This window comes from Pelodiscus sinensis, chromosome 1 (genome assembly GCF_049634645.1).
Source record: "Pelodiscus sinensis isolate JC-2024 chromosome 1, ASM4963464v1, whole genome shotgun sequence".
In the NCBI taxonomy this organism is placed as follows: Eukaryota; Metazoa; Chordata; order Testudines; family Trionychidae; genus Pelodiscus; species Pelodiscus sinensis.
The window spans coordinates 230812319-230828063 of NC_134711.1; the positions used below are offsets into that span (position 1 = coordinate 230812319).

General features: G+C 45.7%; 1 protein-coding gene across 4 annotated transcripts in view; it reads right to left on the bottom strand.

Annotated features, from left to right (window-relative positions):
* Nucleotides 1-7339, bottom strand: part of RNF149 (ring finger protein 149) — a 44905-nt gene extending 37566 nt beyond the window's left edge. For all 4 annotated transcript variants that reach the window (XR_012899736.1, XR_012899735.1, XR_012899737.1 and 1 more), the window contains exons 1-2: nucleotides 6626-7339; nucleotides 1238-1488 (exon numbers count right to left, since the gene is read on the bottom strand). Coding sequence is in view for 1 of the 4 variants with exons in the window: in XM_075917191.1 (XP_075773306.1) it covers nucleotides 1238-1488; nucleotides 6626-7085 (711 nt within the window). In the remaining 3 variants the exon portion in view is untranslated. The remainder of the gene's footprint in view (nucleotides 1-1237; nucleotides 1489-6625) is intronic.
* Between the last annotated feature and the right edge of the window lie 8406 nt (nucleotides 7340-15745).

The window sequence follows — 15745 nt, forward strand, 5'->3', positions numbered from 1 at the left end:
TTTTGAACTGGAAACCGTAAGTTCCAGGTAACATTTTTGTCAACATCTAATCCTTACTCATGGCTTCATTTTCAATGCACTGTACTAAAAACTCTGCTTCTTATAGAGGTACTATATTCATTTTACTGATTGGGAAGTGGGTTAATGATTGCCTTCCCTCCGGGCCAGGTATGTCAGTAGCAAAAGCAGATTTAGAAATGGGTAACTCCTGAATTTCATTACTTTATATAGTCCACTAAACTAACGGTTATTTTTTTATTTCATCTGCAGAGCACAAAGTAGCTGAAGTGGTCTCACATTTCAATCTTTTACAGATATAAAAGACTTTTTCCTCCACAAGTTTCATTTCCCTTCAATTTTGTGACACTCAAAAAAAATCGGTACTGAGGTGGTGTTGATGGGGTACTCGCTCCCTTGTAATCAGCTTCAGGAAGTATTGTTCTAAACCTTCTAAATAAATGCAAGTTTGATTACACAGCCCTTTTTGGCTCATCCTGGGGCCAAATCTCTATTAGTTTGGAGGAGTGAGCACAGAGGAACTGCTCTTGAAAAACAGAAGGTTTGTAAAGAGGCACAAGTAGCTACAGCAGCAACAGGAATGAATTATATGCTCCTTTCCTTCCTCAGCTCTTACTTGGGCTTGGTTGCACAGATAATTTTCTGTAAATCACAGGGCAATCCATTTTCAGGTTGTGGCTCTCCAATGGACTGAACTGCCTGCTTCAGGGTCAGCTTTCGTCAAGGTTTACATTACAACACAACATTTTAGGGTTTATAGGCTACTACGGGGTTAATTTCAGAGCATTATTGGCTAGCCCATCAACTCTCTCCATTAAACTTTACTCAGAGCATTCTAGCTGAAAATTGGAAAACGGAGGAAGAAGCAACATCCTAAGTTTCAGTTTCCTTCCTCCAAGCTAAAATTATTACATCTCAGCCAGTGAAAACTAATCAAACATTGCTGTGTTTCAAGTTTGGTTAAAATTGTTACTGAACTCTAAATTCAACATCGATCTGGTAGCAAGCAGATATTTCAGATAAAAATCTAGTTATGCTGCTTCGGAGTATTAAAAATGTATTCATTCTAAGTAGTATCCATGGACTGTCTCAGACTAGAAGATATGGTGCTAAACATTTAAATAAAATTACTATCAGGTCCAGACAAACAATTTTATAGGAGAAAAACAAACTTTAAACCAATGAAAAGATTCTACTTTTAAAATCAATCATCAATTACCTGGCTTCCAAATTGTGACCCCGTGTATAAAAAACGTTGGATATAATAAAATATGAGCCAAGCTAGTGATATAATCATCATGGTGATAAAAGCAATGGCCACAAACACAACTGATTGTCCACTGATATATTCTTGCACATGTCGTGTGCCAACACCAATGGTCATTTTTACTGGAATCCCTCTGCGTACTGGCTCCAAAATTTCTATCCCTTTTGGATATCCAACCATAATTACCACTGTATTTCCCGTTCCTATTGGAGAAAAGAAAAAAGAACTTATACAGGCACCAAATATGTTGTTTCAACTGATTCCCCACATGACTCATTCCGTAGGACACAATGAGATGCTGATATGAAAATACATTTAGCAAATAAAAGGATGAATACAGTTTATCAGGCTATGAAGTCTCTATTTGAAGCACTACAATGCATTCAAGAGCATCCATTTGTTAGTTCATAACTGTTTAGTAGTACCTGAAAACAGGACAAGAACTTGATTATTTTGCCACATGTACTAGACATCAACCTCAAGTCAAACCCCAAGTACTCAAGTTAGATTGCAAATATTATTCTGGAAAGTGACCTACAGGAATTTCAAGTTTTTTTAAATGGTATCTGTCAAAGAGTTTGCTGTATTTCTACCCTTGACTTGAAAAAGCTTTTATTTTCATCTAAGTTACTCAAAGTTGTAAGTATTTTTTTAAAAAAGAGCACTATCACAGGCCAGACAAATAGAAGACATGCATGAGACTTAGTGTAGAAAAACAACCCAAAAAAATCCACTTGCCGATAGCTTAATTTCAGTTTATTCTAAATAGAACGTCCTCAGAACTTTGTCAGATGTTTGTCTGAACATCTTTCAGAAGTAAATAAAGTGTACCTAACAAAAAAAAGGAGGTTACTTGCTAACCATGTTCTGGTTACTTGCTAATCATGTTCGGTTGTAACTTTCAGGAGACTTGGGTGGAGAAAAGAGTTAGGGGATATCCCCTATCTCCCTGTTCACTTAAGGTATTATGGCTCATCACAGGACTTCCTTCCTGTCTAAGAACTGGGGGAGCAAAGCATGCCGAGTAATGAACGGAACTACAAGAAGTTATCTTAATATCTGGGGTGTCAAAAAGAATCATTTCAACTCATCCTATTCATGAAAACATTGACTTCAGGACTCAAACTGGGATCAACACCATGGGCTTCCTTGAATAAGCAGTTTGGAATACAAGACCACTGCCTCCCAATGAAGATATATTTTGAAGAGTAAAAATGTTTCACGCTATTGTGTTAATGTCAATTGAGAAGAACCATTAAAATGTAGGCTTCTGTGTTTGAAGCAGTGTTAGTTGGTCATCTTACAAAGGCTCCCTCCTAAGCTATAGCATACTGCATATTCAAATGAGTTAACCTGCATCTTGATAGGATTTCAACTATGATAAGGTAATGATTCAATAAAGCACCTCATTATCCCTCAAGAGGCGGCCACATATTCTGATCCCAGTATTTTTTAAGGTGTTTAGAAGCAGTCCTTGGACAAGGTAATACTGGAAGCAGGAGGGTTCTCTGGCAAGACTAAGAGAACTGCACACTCATTCATGTTAATAAATTTTTACACTGCAATTTCTGTATATGGAACTTTACAAACAAGCAAGATTTGTCTCAGCCATGATGACCATACAAATTAAAGTAGAAATAAAGAAACACTGAAAACAAGAATTCATCTCAAAGATACAGATATATTCATCAAAACCTACAGAGTTTTTCAACCTTGAGCTTCTTCCAATGGAATAATGCTCTCCTTCAAGAAGATTCAGATCTTAATATCAGCTGGCTCCCCCCCCCCCTCAGGTCGCAGAATACCCACTACTCTAGGTATTATAAGGATAAAAACAAGTAATTAATGGATGGAGGGAGTGAAGAGAATTAGAAACAATTCCCTCCATTAAACCAAGTCAAAGAACATTACCAGCATGTTACAAGAGGAAATTTAGATCACTTTTTACACACACACACACACACACACACACACACACACACACACACTATTCTGGCAAGAGATTTTTTCAGAAGACAAAATCATTTATTCAATGTATTTCTTCAACTCTAGAAGCTGGAAACAAGTGAAAAAAAATCATTGTATCTGTACAGCCACACAACCAAAGTGAAATAGTTTTACGTATTTGCAATCCAGTGAAGATTTCTCTTTAATACATCTTGCTTTGTTAACAGCACTGTTTAACTGCCTTGGTTAAGCACTTTAATATTAATCTTCTGTGTAGTTTAGTACTCAACACAAAGCCAAGAGAGTAAAACAGGAGCTTGGATTCCACTTCAGATACAGTAGGGATGTAAAATCCTGGTTAACCATTTAAACTAGGGATGTCAACAAGTAGACAACTACATGTTTGACTAATAAGCCTTGGCTTATCGGTTAATCCTGTCAACTACACATTTTTAGACCATCTCCCACCTGCCACCCTGCCACCTCTGATACAGAGGCCGCAGCATGGGGTGTCAGGAGGATCCCTGAGACAGTGGCAAAGAGTGCACTGGCTGCCAGCCCTGCCTCTAGGGATTATCGAATAGTCACGTAACTACTAAATTTTGTTGCAGTTACATGACTATTCAATTACATGCTATCTAACAACCTTAGTTAACTGGTCAAACACTATGTTTAAACTAAGTCCAATTCAAGCTAGATGTGTATAGCTCAGAACCACAGGTATGCAAATCTTAAACAGGGAAGTATATTTAACATGTCTTGTTCCTTGTCTTTACCTGCTTCTATACCAGTGAAAATGCCATTTTGGCAGTGTATCCTATAGGGATGTAAGTGACTAGTCAACTATCCAATAAGCATACGCTTATTGACAGTCGACTAGTGATGCAACTAGTCCCTCCCCCCCTTCAGCAAGGGGGTGGGGAATAGGAGCTGGTCACCCTCAGCACGGTCTCCACGAGGGACAGGGTAGGTAGAGGCACAGCAGAAACAGCACAAGCGGGGACTGATGCAGTCTCTGCTCATGCAGGTTCTGCTGTGATTCTGCTTTTGAAACGTACAAGAGCCCCACAGGGGTTCTTGTACGTTTCAATGGCTCAGACACTGCAGGGACCTTGGGGCCAGCAAGAGAGTCCCCAGCTGGCTCCGTGCTCCCTGCGGGGCTTTTGCTTTTGAATTGTAGGAAGAATCCGGAAGGACTCTTGCTACAGTTCAAAGACTGAGGTGCCCTTATCAACTAATTGAACAATAGATGGAAAACCCATTAACTATTTGATTAGTTCATTAATCTAAATTTAACATCCCTAGTATCCTGTCTACACTAAGGACTTTCTGCCAGCACAGCTATGTTGGCCACGAATCATGTCTCTTTATATCCTGATGAATAATTCTATGAAAAGTTTACAGTATAAACCTTGCCTAAGAAACATGAATCCTTCTGATGAGGGCATGAGGAAGTAAAACAGAAAAAAACAGAAAACTAAAAAAAAGAGAACAGAAAGAAAAAATAAAGGCAGAAAGTTAAACAGGGAAAGATTTCCAAGAACAGCAAAAACTATGACAAGGCATAATATAAAGGTGTCTAGTCCAAGAAGAACATGACAGAAGTATTTTTATTTTTTTCTCTTCTACAGATCAAGTATCAGTGGAGAGAGAAAGAGACTTAATTTAAGATATGTTAGAGAGTTATTAATCAAATCCAGAAAATCCAAGCTGACACTCAGAGGTTATATGTCTCTACACTTTCGCCTGAGGTGTGGAAAAAACTCCAAAACCAGAAACATTTAAATGATCAGAAGCACCTGTTTAGACAGCTCATCCTCAGCTAAACCATGCTCACACTAACTAAGCTACTATGGTTTTGATTTTGTCACTGGGAAAGCTCTTTTGTCACTGGGAAAGCAGCCACCATATGAATCTTATAATGGAGTGACTGAAGCGACACAGCTGCATCTCTGTAAAATGCACAGTATAGATATAGCCTTAAAGTATGTTTACACTATGAATCTTACAGCAGCACAGCTGTATTGCTACAATGTCTCCTGTGTAGCTGCTCTACACTGCAAGAGAGCTCTCCTCTGACAATTAAACCACCCAATGAACAGCAGTAATTATTAGCAGGCGAGCATGTCCTGTTGATAAAATGCTGTCCACAGTGGCATTTTTGTCAGCCATAGATATGTTTTTTATGATTCTGACAAACAAAATTTTACTGACAAAAGCGCTTGTGTAGTTATAGGCTTACAAAGCAGGCCAAATAATACTAGGTAATTATGACTCCAACTTGCAAATGGTGCCACTCACTTATTTCAAGAGAGACGTAGTTCCTTTCAGGGTCTCAAAATATATTTTTAAGAAATGGCACTCCAAAGTTGACATTTTCAGCTTATTTTATAGAGATAAAGCAGTGTTTTCTTATAAAAAAAACTAAAATGTATTTAAAATCACCTTGAAGAATGCCTGGATAGTAAGCAGTAAGATTATATTATACAGGGACACATTCACTGATATCTGCAATAAGGTTCGCCCCCCCCTCCCCCAGTGCTTTGATTTCTTACTCTTATCCTCCCCTGAAGGTCTTCTCCCAATCCTTTAAAAGTACATGATAGTTAAAAAAAATTGGTAGGGTTTATTTATTTTGTTTTGAAGTTCTCAAGCATGTAGTGCTTTCATACACACACAAAACTGAGCAGACTGTGTGGAGCCAAAATACCTGAGTTTTTACTTAGGCATTGTCAGACACCATCTGCAAGCTACAGATAGGCATGCTTAAACAAGTCAATTAGATCCCTCTATACATCACAATTCTCAACTTAATTCAGAGAGGTAGGAGAATTATAAGGTGTACTTTGAAGATTAAAGTAGTACTACAATATAGACACCTCCAATAAGCAATTCTCTGTATTAAAACGACATTTTTACATCTCTGCAGTCTCCAATACGATTTTGTTTCAACCAGTACTTAAAAGAGCAACACATGAATTCATTATATATTATTATGTGTTCGGATACTGCTGTGGAAAGCACCAGAGAGAGATCTTTAAATAAAATAAAAACAGGCCATCTATTTTTAACTTGGGCAGTTGCTTAATGGTTTCACTGCATCATTTCTTGGCGGTTTCTGCGTCCGTCTGGCTTGGTGTAAAACTTTGTGCGTCCAGCAGACCCCTGCGGGTCACTATTACATGCAGTGACAGGAAACAAGCCCGACACGTCCTTAGGGCGCTTCGTGGTGTTCCCCTTTTCTCTTCCCCCTAAAAAGATCTAATGTCCCAGGGAAATGCAGAACCCAGACACACACACACACACACACACACACACGCTCCGACTCCCCTCACAACCCCACTGAAGCCACCCACTGCCCCACCCGAGACCCCAGGCACCGGCCCCACTCACCGAGGTGGGACATGGAGACAGTGGCGTTGCCGAAGCGGGGCTCATTGTAGATCACCACGGCCACCGCCCGCTTCCGGGCCGCGTTGGTGACTTTGTCCTTGAAGGTGCAGCCCCCGCGGGCCACCAGCGCGATCCAAGGCGGCGGCGGCTCCCCGCCCGGCGGGCCGCGGCTCCCCGGCGGCAGAGGCACGTCGTAGTCGGTGTCCGAGGCGCAGCCCTCCATGTGGCGGGCAGAGGCGCCGCGGGGGATTCCCACCAGGCCCTGCGCGCTCTCCTTGGGGGAGCTGTCCCCGTAGCGGCCGCTCTCGGCGATGCCCCGCACCGTGCGGTTGCTGAGCGGCTCGGTGTAGGCGGTGCTCACCCAGGCCGTGTACCACTCCAGCAGCCGGGCGCCGCCGCCGCGCGGGGCCCCCAGCGCCAGCAGCGCCGCCACCAGCGTGAGGCGGGCAGGGCACAGCATGGTCCGGCCGCGGCGAGAGCTGGGCCTCCCTGCCTCCTGCTGCTGCTCCGCGGGAAGAATGGGCTGAGGAGGCGGAGGGGCGCCGCCCACTTCCCCAGCCGGGCCGCCGCCCCGCCGCGGCGCAGGTAACGGGCGGCCGCCCCGCCCCGCGCGCAGCTAATGGGAGGCGGGAGGCCGGGCCTACGGCGGCTCCTCCTTCGCCCTCAGCGGGGCCGGTGGGCGGGGCCGACCGGGGAGCGAGGCTGGTGGCGGGCTCCGCGCGCGCGGCTCCCTCGCAAACCGCCGCTAACAGCCCCGCCCTGAGCGCGGGGGCGGCGGTGGAGTTCTCGCGGGAGCGGAAGGGTTAATATCCCTCGGGGGGGGGGAGGGGACTCCCCCTATCTGCCCCGACCGTTGGCCTTGAGAACGCTGCGGGTGGGGGAGAAAGGCTCGATGGCTCGCGCTTCTGAGCGTGCTGGGGAGAGGCTGCCCTCGGCTCCGCACCCTTATGGCGAGCGCGTGAGGCCCTGGGCACGTGGGGCGCTGCGCAGCCCCGACTCGCCCGCGCCCAGGCACGTGCTCGGCTGAGGGGCCCCTTCAAGCCCTGACAATGAGCCAGTGGAGGCGGGCACCTGCGCTGTAGTGTTGCAAGGGAAACTCGCCCCCTCCCCCCTTCATAGCCCAGGGCTCCGGAGGCGGGGGGGGGCGTTGGGCTGGAAAGGCCCAGGTAGAAGAGCCCCAGAGGAGGGGAGTTGTTTGCCAGCCCTAGGATGTGGCTAATTGAAGGGCTGGCTGCCAGCTCACCCACTGCTGGTCAATGACACACAAATGAGTCACTTGCTCCACCCTTCCTCACCTCCTGCATGGTAGGGTGAGAGGTCATCCCCTGAGGAGGAAGGGAGGACCAGAAATGGCTGAGAGGCAGGGGGAGGAGGGAAGGCAGGGTCAAAAGCCAGATAGCAAGAGGGAGGCTGGGCAAAAAGAGCAAAATGACTGAAGGTGAAGAGAGTGCCTTTAAAAGGGATTAACAAAGTCCCTGGGTTGGGACCCAAAATTGGGTCTCCAAGTAGGGATGTGAAAGTTTAACTATAAGCATCGCCTTAAATGAGTAGGCCGGCCCTGCCGCTGGCTGCACCCACTTGCTGTTCACTGGGGCTATGTCTACACTCGCGGCTTCTTGCCCCAGAAATATGCAAATGAGGCTAAGCGTGGAATATTGCTGAGCCTCATTTGCATACCTAATGAGCCGCCATTTTTGCAGAAGAGGCTCTTGTGCCAGAAGGAGCTGTCTGCACTGCCCCTTCTTGCACAACAAAAACCCTCTTGCGCAATGCCGTTACGCAGATTACTTTTCAGGAAGAAAGGTATTGCGTAAGAGGGTTGTGTTGCTCATGTCTGTTCCACGTAGGTATGCATGCACGTCATCGGAATTTTTTTCCCTTAGCCATTGGCCCAGGAGGGGAGCCCCCTGGAGTGGCACCGCTATACTGGCCCTCCACCCCTTTGGTTCTTTCTTACCAGACTACTACAAGGAAGGGGAGGAGGGCCAGATTTAGACCGGACATGAGCAACACATCTCAGCAATAGTTATGAAGGTAAGTAACCTTTTTTCTCTGAGTGATTGCTCATGTCCATTCCATGTAGGTGACTCCAACGCAGAAGCCCCAGTAGAAACCTTCTACTGAGCAAGCGGAGGACAACCTTACCAAGAGCCACATCCTCCCTAGCGTAGTGAGCCAGAGCATAATGGTTATCAAAGGTGTGAATTGAGGATCATGTGGCAGCCCTACAGATGTCCAAAATAGGGACCTGAGCCACAAAGGCCATAGAGGAGACCTGTGCCCTAGTGGAGTGTGCCGTGAGAGGAGGGGTTGCAACTCCAGCCACATTATAGCACTCCCTGATGCATACACCCTTCAGGGTAACCAAGACAGAGAAACACTTCCATTTAGCCAGATAGGTAGCCCTAATGGAAGGTTTCGTACCCCCAGCAGGTCCTCCTGCACCCGCTCTGAGCACTGCAGCTCCGCCGTTGTCAGCCATGGAGTTCCAGGCCATTATGTGTAGGGACTGCAGGATCAGTTGGCAGAGCCTGCCGAAGTACTGTGTTATAACATCCAGATACAGCAGGAGGGCAATCCGTCTCTCGCAAGAGAGGCTCAGCAGGGACGTGAACCAGTGCCGTCTAGGCCAGGCTGGTGCAATGAGAATGAGGGAAGCTCTGAATTTCCACACTCTCAGGAGCACCTTGTGCACAAGCAGGAATGGAGGAAATGCGTATGAGAATAGTCCTGCCCCTGAGGCAGGGAAGGAAAGCCTGACATGCGAGGCAAACTGCCTGCAGTTCCCTGACATTGATATGCAGGGAGAGTTCCTCCTGCGTCCACTTACCTTGGGTCTGCACATAGTTGACATGGGCTCCCCATCCAATGTCAGAAGCATCCGTCACCAACCGCAAGGTCAGGAGAGACCCGGATAACAGGACTCTGCCACAAACCACCGCCTCCTGGATCTACCAGTCCAGGAATTGAAGGACATTTGGAGGAACTGTCACCACCCTGTCCCAGGGGTGGAGGGAAGGATTGTGTGCCTGCACCAGTCACAACTGCAGTGGGGAGCATGAGGAGCCTGGCGTGCAGAATCACGTATGTGTAGCTGCAACGAGTCCCAGAAGGTGCATGCAGTTTCTGGCTATGGTCATAGGAAATGCCCACATGGCCATGATGAATAGTGATAGAAATGTAGCCATGTTAGTCTGGTGTAGCTGAAACAAAATACAGGACTAGGTAGCACTTTAAAGACTAACAGGATGGTTTATTAGATGATGAGCTTTCGTGGGCCAGACCCACTTCCTCAGATCAAATAGTGGAAGAAAATAGTCACAGCCATATATACCAAAGGATATGTCCTTTTCATATGTGTTCATTTTTTTAATTGTATCTTTTGGTATATATGGTTGTGACTATTTTCTTCCACTATTTGATCTGAGGAAGTGGGTCTGGCCCACGAAAGCTCATCATCTAATAAACCATCTTGTTAGTCTTTAAAGTGCTACATAGTCCTGTATTTTGTTTCATGGCCATGATAGCTTCCTTGATAGCCAGGAAGCGTGACCCGGGCAGAGAGGCCGTGGTCAAAGTGGAGTCCAAGCAGGTGCCCATGAATTCTATGAACTGATTGGGGACCAGGGTAGATTTGGCGACATTCAGGAGGAGGCCCAGTTCCAAGAAAAGGGCTTGCACCATAGCAATGTGTGCCAGCAGTTGGTCTGAGGAAGGGCCCTGCACAAGCCAGTCATCTAGGTAGGAGAACACGTGTACCGTGTGCTTCCTAAGGAAGGTGGCAACTGCTGCCCTGCATTTCATAAAGACCTGAGGAGCTGTAGACCAGATAGTAGATACTTTTGCTGCCAATAGGGCCCTGGACTGGGACTCAGTGGGGTGGGAGGGCCTGAGTCCCCCTACCTCCCCAAAACACCCTGTAATCCAGCCTCCATGACTGGGAAAAAGGCTTGACTTGAGAGACTGGGATGGAGGGGTGTATTTCCCCTGATTGAGGGGCCCAGAACTTTAGAGACTAGGCCGGTGGGCTGTATTACCCTGGAGGGAGAGGCATTGAACATTGGGGCCAGGCCAAAGAGATTGTGTTCCCAGAGCCAAGGGGGAATCTGCTCTCGGACTGGGGCCTACCCCATCACAGACTTCCTGGGCTTTCAAAGGGGTTTTTCCATTTGGGTGGTGGCAGCAATACCGAGCCATGGCCAAGGGTGGTTAAACTGTACTGGAGGAGCTGTCTGCATGGTACTATCTGACATCTGGTTCCTGCTGAATGTGCCCCCCCACAGACATCTGGAGAGGGGCATTTGACCCTTCTTTCTCCCCAGGTATCATCTTAATCTATCCACGCCTTGAAAATGGGGCTTTCACCCTTTCCAAACTAGTGTACCTCTTTCAGCAGTCTGATTTGTCTTGCATACCTCCAAGTTACACCTCCCTTAAAAATTACTTACTTACCAATTCAGACACAAAAATACAAAAGTGTTAGAGCACATTATTATTAAAAATTGCTTGTTTTCTCGTTTTACCACATAATTACAACATAAATCAATTGGAATATAAATGTTGAACTTACATAGACCAGTATAAACAAGTCATAAGAATGGCCATACTGGGTCAGATAAAAGGTCTATCTAGCACAGTATCCTGTCTGCTGACAGTGGCCAATGCCAGGTGCCCCAGAGGGAATGAACAAAACATGTAATCATCAAGTGATGCATCCCTGTTTGCCCATTACCAGCTTCTGACAAACAAGGTAGCGATACCATTCCTGCCCATCCTGGCTAATAGCCATTAATGGACCTCTCTTCCATGAATTTATCTAGTTCTTTTTTTGAACCATGTTATAGTTTTAGATTTCACAACATCCTCTTGCAAGGAGTTGCACAAGTTGACTTTGTGTTGTGCAAAGAAATATTTCCTTTTGTTTGTTTTAAACCTGCTACCTGTGAATTTCATTTGGTGACTAGGGATGTGACCAGCTAACCGGTTACCCTGTAACCATCAACCTTAACAGATTCCTAACATTTCTGTTTGCTTTTTTGACTGCCACTGCACACTGAGTGGTTGTTTTCAGAGAACTATGCACAGTGACTCCAAGATCTCTCGAGTGGTAACAGCTAATTTAGTCCCCATTATAGATAGATAGATAGATAGATCATAGAATCATATAATACTAGGACTGGAAGGGACCTCAAGAGGTCATCGAGTCTAGTCCCCTGCCCCCATGGCAGGACCAAATACTGTCTAGACCATCCCAGATAGACATTTATCTAACCTACTCTTAAATATCTCCAGAGATGGGGATTCCACAACCTACCTGGGCAATTTATTCCAGTGTTTGACCACCCTGACAGTTACGAACTTTTTCCTAACGTCCAACCTAAACCTCCTTTGCTGCAGTTTAAGCCCATTGCTTCTTGTTCTATCCTCAGAGACCAAGATGAACAAGTTTTCTCCCTCCTCCTTATGACACCTTTTTAGATACCTGAAAACGGCTATCATGTCCCCCCTCAGTCTTCTCTTTTCTAAACTAAGCAAACCCAATTTTTTCAGCCTTCCTTCATAAGTCATGTTCTCTAGACCTTTAATCATTCTTGTTGCTCTTCTCTGGACCCTCTCCAATTTCTCCACATCTTTCTTGAAATGCGGTGCCCAGAACTGGACACAATACTCCAACTGAGGCCTAACCAGCGCTGAGTAGAACGGAAGAATGACTTCTCATGTCTTGCTCACAACACACCTGTTAATGCATCCCAGAATCATGTTTGCTTTTTTTGCAACAGCATCACACTGCTGTCTCATATTCAGCTTGTGGTCCACTATAACTCCTAGATCCCTTTCTGCCATACTCCTTCCTAGACAGTCGCTTCCCAGTCTGTATGTGTGAAACTGATTGTTCCTTCCTAAGTGGAGCACTTTACATTTGTCTTTGATAAACTTCATCCTATTTACCTCAGACCATTTCTCCAATTTGTCCAGATCATTTTGAATTATGACCCTATCCTCCAAAGCAGTCGCAACCCCTCCTAGCTTGGTATCATCTGCAAACTTAATAAACGTACTTTCTATGCCAATATTTAAATAGTTGATGAAGATATTGAACAGAGCTGGTCCCAAAACAGACCCCTGTGGAACCCCACTTGTTATACCTTTCCAGCAGGATTGTGAACCATTAATAACTACTCTCTGAGTACGGTTATCCAGCCACCTTATAGTAGCCCCATCTAAGTTGTATTTGCCTAGTTTATTGATAAAAATATCATGATATATATATCATATATATATATATAGTTGGGATTATGTTTTCCAAAGTCATTGCATGACATTTTAATTTGTACTAACTTTGCTGGTGCTTTTTATGTAGCCTGTTAAACTAGGCAAATATCTAGATGAATTGATGTACCCCCTGGATGACCGCCATATACTTGTACACATACCTCTTGTTGAGAACCATTGGAGTAGAGGAAACTGGTATAATTAAACATTCTCTAAAATTACTTGGCAATGTAGTTTTAGGACTTTCTCTATAGGTACTCAGCATTGCAAGAAAAAGATCAAAGTAGCAAAATCTGGAGGACAACCAAGACTGGGAATTCAAGGAATATATAAAGTACTGCCTATGGAAGTGGGAGGATAAATGGAGTCAAGAGCTGCAGAGATGAGTTAATAGTAGAGATCATGGGGTTAAAAGGAGGAAAGAAAGAGGGTAAGAGCAGCAGAGAAGTCAGAGGGTGATAAGTTGGAGATGAGGGAGAGGTGTCCCCACCTTTTTATGCCCAAGGTCAGTTTCTGAATTTAAAGGCAAAACAAGATCTACCCTTCTACGAGGCCCTGTTCCTTCTTCGAAGCCCTGCCCTGCTCACGCCTTCCCTCCTCTCTCTGTATCTTGCTCTCCCGCAACCTTGCTCACTTTTACCGGGTTGGGGAAGGGGGTTGAAGGTCAGGAAGGGGTATGGTGCTCGCTCTGGGAGGGGGCTCAGAGTTGTGGCAGGAGGCTGAAGTGCAGGAGGGGATTCAGGAGATTTTATAAGAGCTGGCTCTGGGAAGGAACTCAGGTTTGGAGCTGGGACGTGGGATGGAATATGAGATGCTGGCTATGGGAAGGATCCTGGGGAATCTATGTCCCCTAGACTCCCACAGTTGCAACAGTGTTGGAAGAAGAAAAGTGCCCCAGCGGCATTTACTGCAGTCGGCTCCCAGTCCATGGTGCAGCAAGGCTACAGCAGGCTCCCTGCCTATCCCAGCCCCACAACGTGCCTGGAAGTGGCCAAAATGGCCCCAGGAGTGGTGGGGGCGGGGCAGGGGGAGAAGCAAACTGCTTCACACGCTGCCCCTCTCTGCTGGTACCGCTCCCTTAGCTCCCCTTGGCCCCAGTTCTCCATTCCTGGCCAATGGGAGCTGTAGGGGGGAGGGGCGGAATGAGGGGCAGTACTTGCATACAGGAGCAGTGCATTGAGACTCCTGCCTCCCCACCACATCCTCCTACACACAACATGGGCAGGGGCAAGCAGGGAGACTGCTGAGTGCTGACTGTGATTAAGTAGGAGATTCTCAAGGACTGACCAGTTGCTGACCACTGGAATAGAGGCAAAGTGAACAATGTTGAAGAACAGCAAGTGACAAGAGAGGGAATGAGGAGTGAACAAAATAGTGTTTGATAAAAGCTTGATTGAGAGAGGTGACAAATGTGGTGCATTGAGTCAGTCCAAAAGTGAAGATCAAATGAAAAACTTATAGAAAGACAATCAAAAGCAGCCAGTGGACATCAACATGGAAATTAAAATTACCATTGTGGAGGCAGGAAAAGGGAATAAGGGAATTTGTGTGTAGCCATCTTGGTCTTGTTAACAAGAGAGCAAGAGTCAGGCTAAGTCTGTGGCCTGACAACGCGAGATCTGTAATTAGACGCTGCCTTCGCCTCTCGCCTCCATACGGAGTAAGGATAGAATGCTGACTCTGGTAGGGACCTTGAGATAAGGAGCATCAGGGTGGAACTAAATAACTGTTAGCCATTGGTGTTTGTAATGGGAAGGAGACTAATTGTTATTGTTGTTATATTTAATAGACAGTATATAAACTGCTTCATAATTGCTTGTATTCGAAGATCTGCCTCGGTGAGGGGGGGGACTCCCCCCCTGTCCGAACCAGTTTTTCCCTTGCTGCAGCTCGTAATAAAACTGCCTCTGGCTACTTGTTGCTTACAAACTCAGAGTGAGGACAATGTTTTCTTCCACACCATAGATTCAAGCAGGATATTGAGTTGAGAGGAGGAAATGATTGGCATTGAAGTCAGTAATATGAAAGGATCTGTACAAAACATCTGCACAGACACAGAACAAGGGATCCTCTGAAGGTAGGGAGCTGTGGGGAGGGTTCTGGAGTAGACTAGGGGATACAACACTTACCTATGGCAGGCAGGGTTGTGGGTTGGCGTCTCAACATCCCCCCTGTCAGTAATTTAAACCCCACCCACTCTGGGAGTAGCCAGCCAGCCAAACATCATATTAGGGACCCACCAAAGGTGTGTGTGTGTGTGTGGGGGGGGGGGTGCTCTTGTGTGACTTAGGGGCTACAACATTCACCTGGGGTGCACACAGGGGTGGGTACAAGTCTGGTCCACCCCAGGAGGGGTGTAATTTTAACAATGTAGGATAGAGGAATAGGAGGAGAAAGTGCCAACTGATTAGATAGATAGAAAAGGAGTCCAACACTGTTGCCACAATGTTGGGAGAAGAAAAGGCCAGCTAAAATCACAACAAGGAAAGAGGCTGTGTTAGAGATAGAGAGATCAATTGGATTTCAATGATTGTGAGAAGTAAATAGGAGCTACAGACTGTGAGTCAAATCAATTTCTTGGTATGGCACAGGAACTCTGGAACGGAAAGGCTGGTTAGCTTAGAAGTTGGTGAACACAGGTGGTAATGTGGGAGAGGAAGAGGAGAATGGTGGGCCTAGCTTGGGAGAGATTGCCGGAGAATAGGCAGTAAGAACAAGATGGATATGAGAATTAGTGAGAGCAAAGGAAGAAATGGCACTGAAATTAAGTTCCATAATTCTACTAATTCTCAGAAGATTGAAACCAATGCCTAGTCACTTGCCTGATAACTACACGTAGAAGAGTGG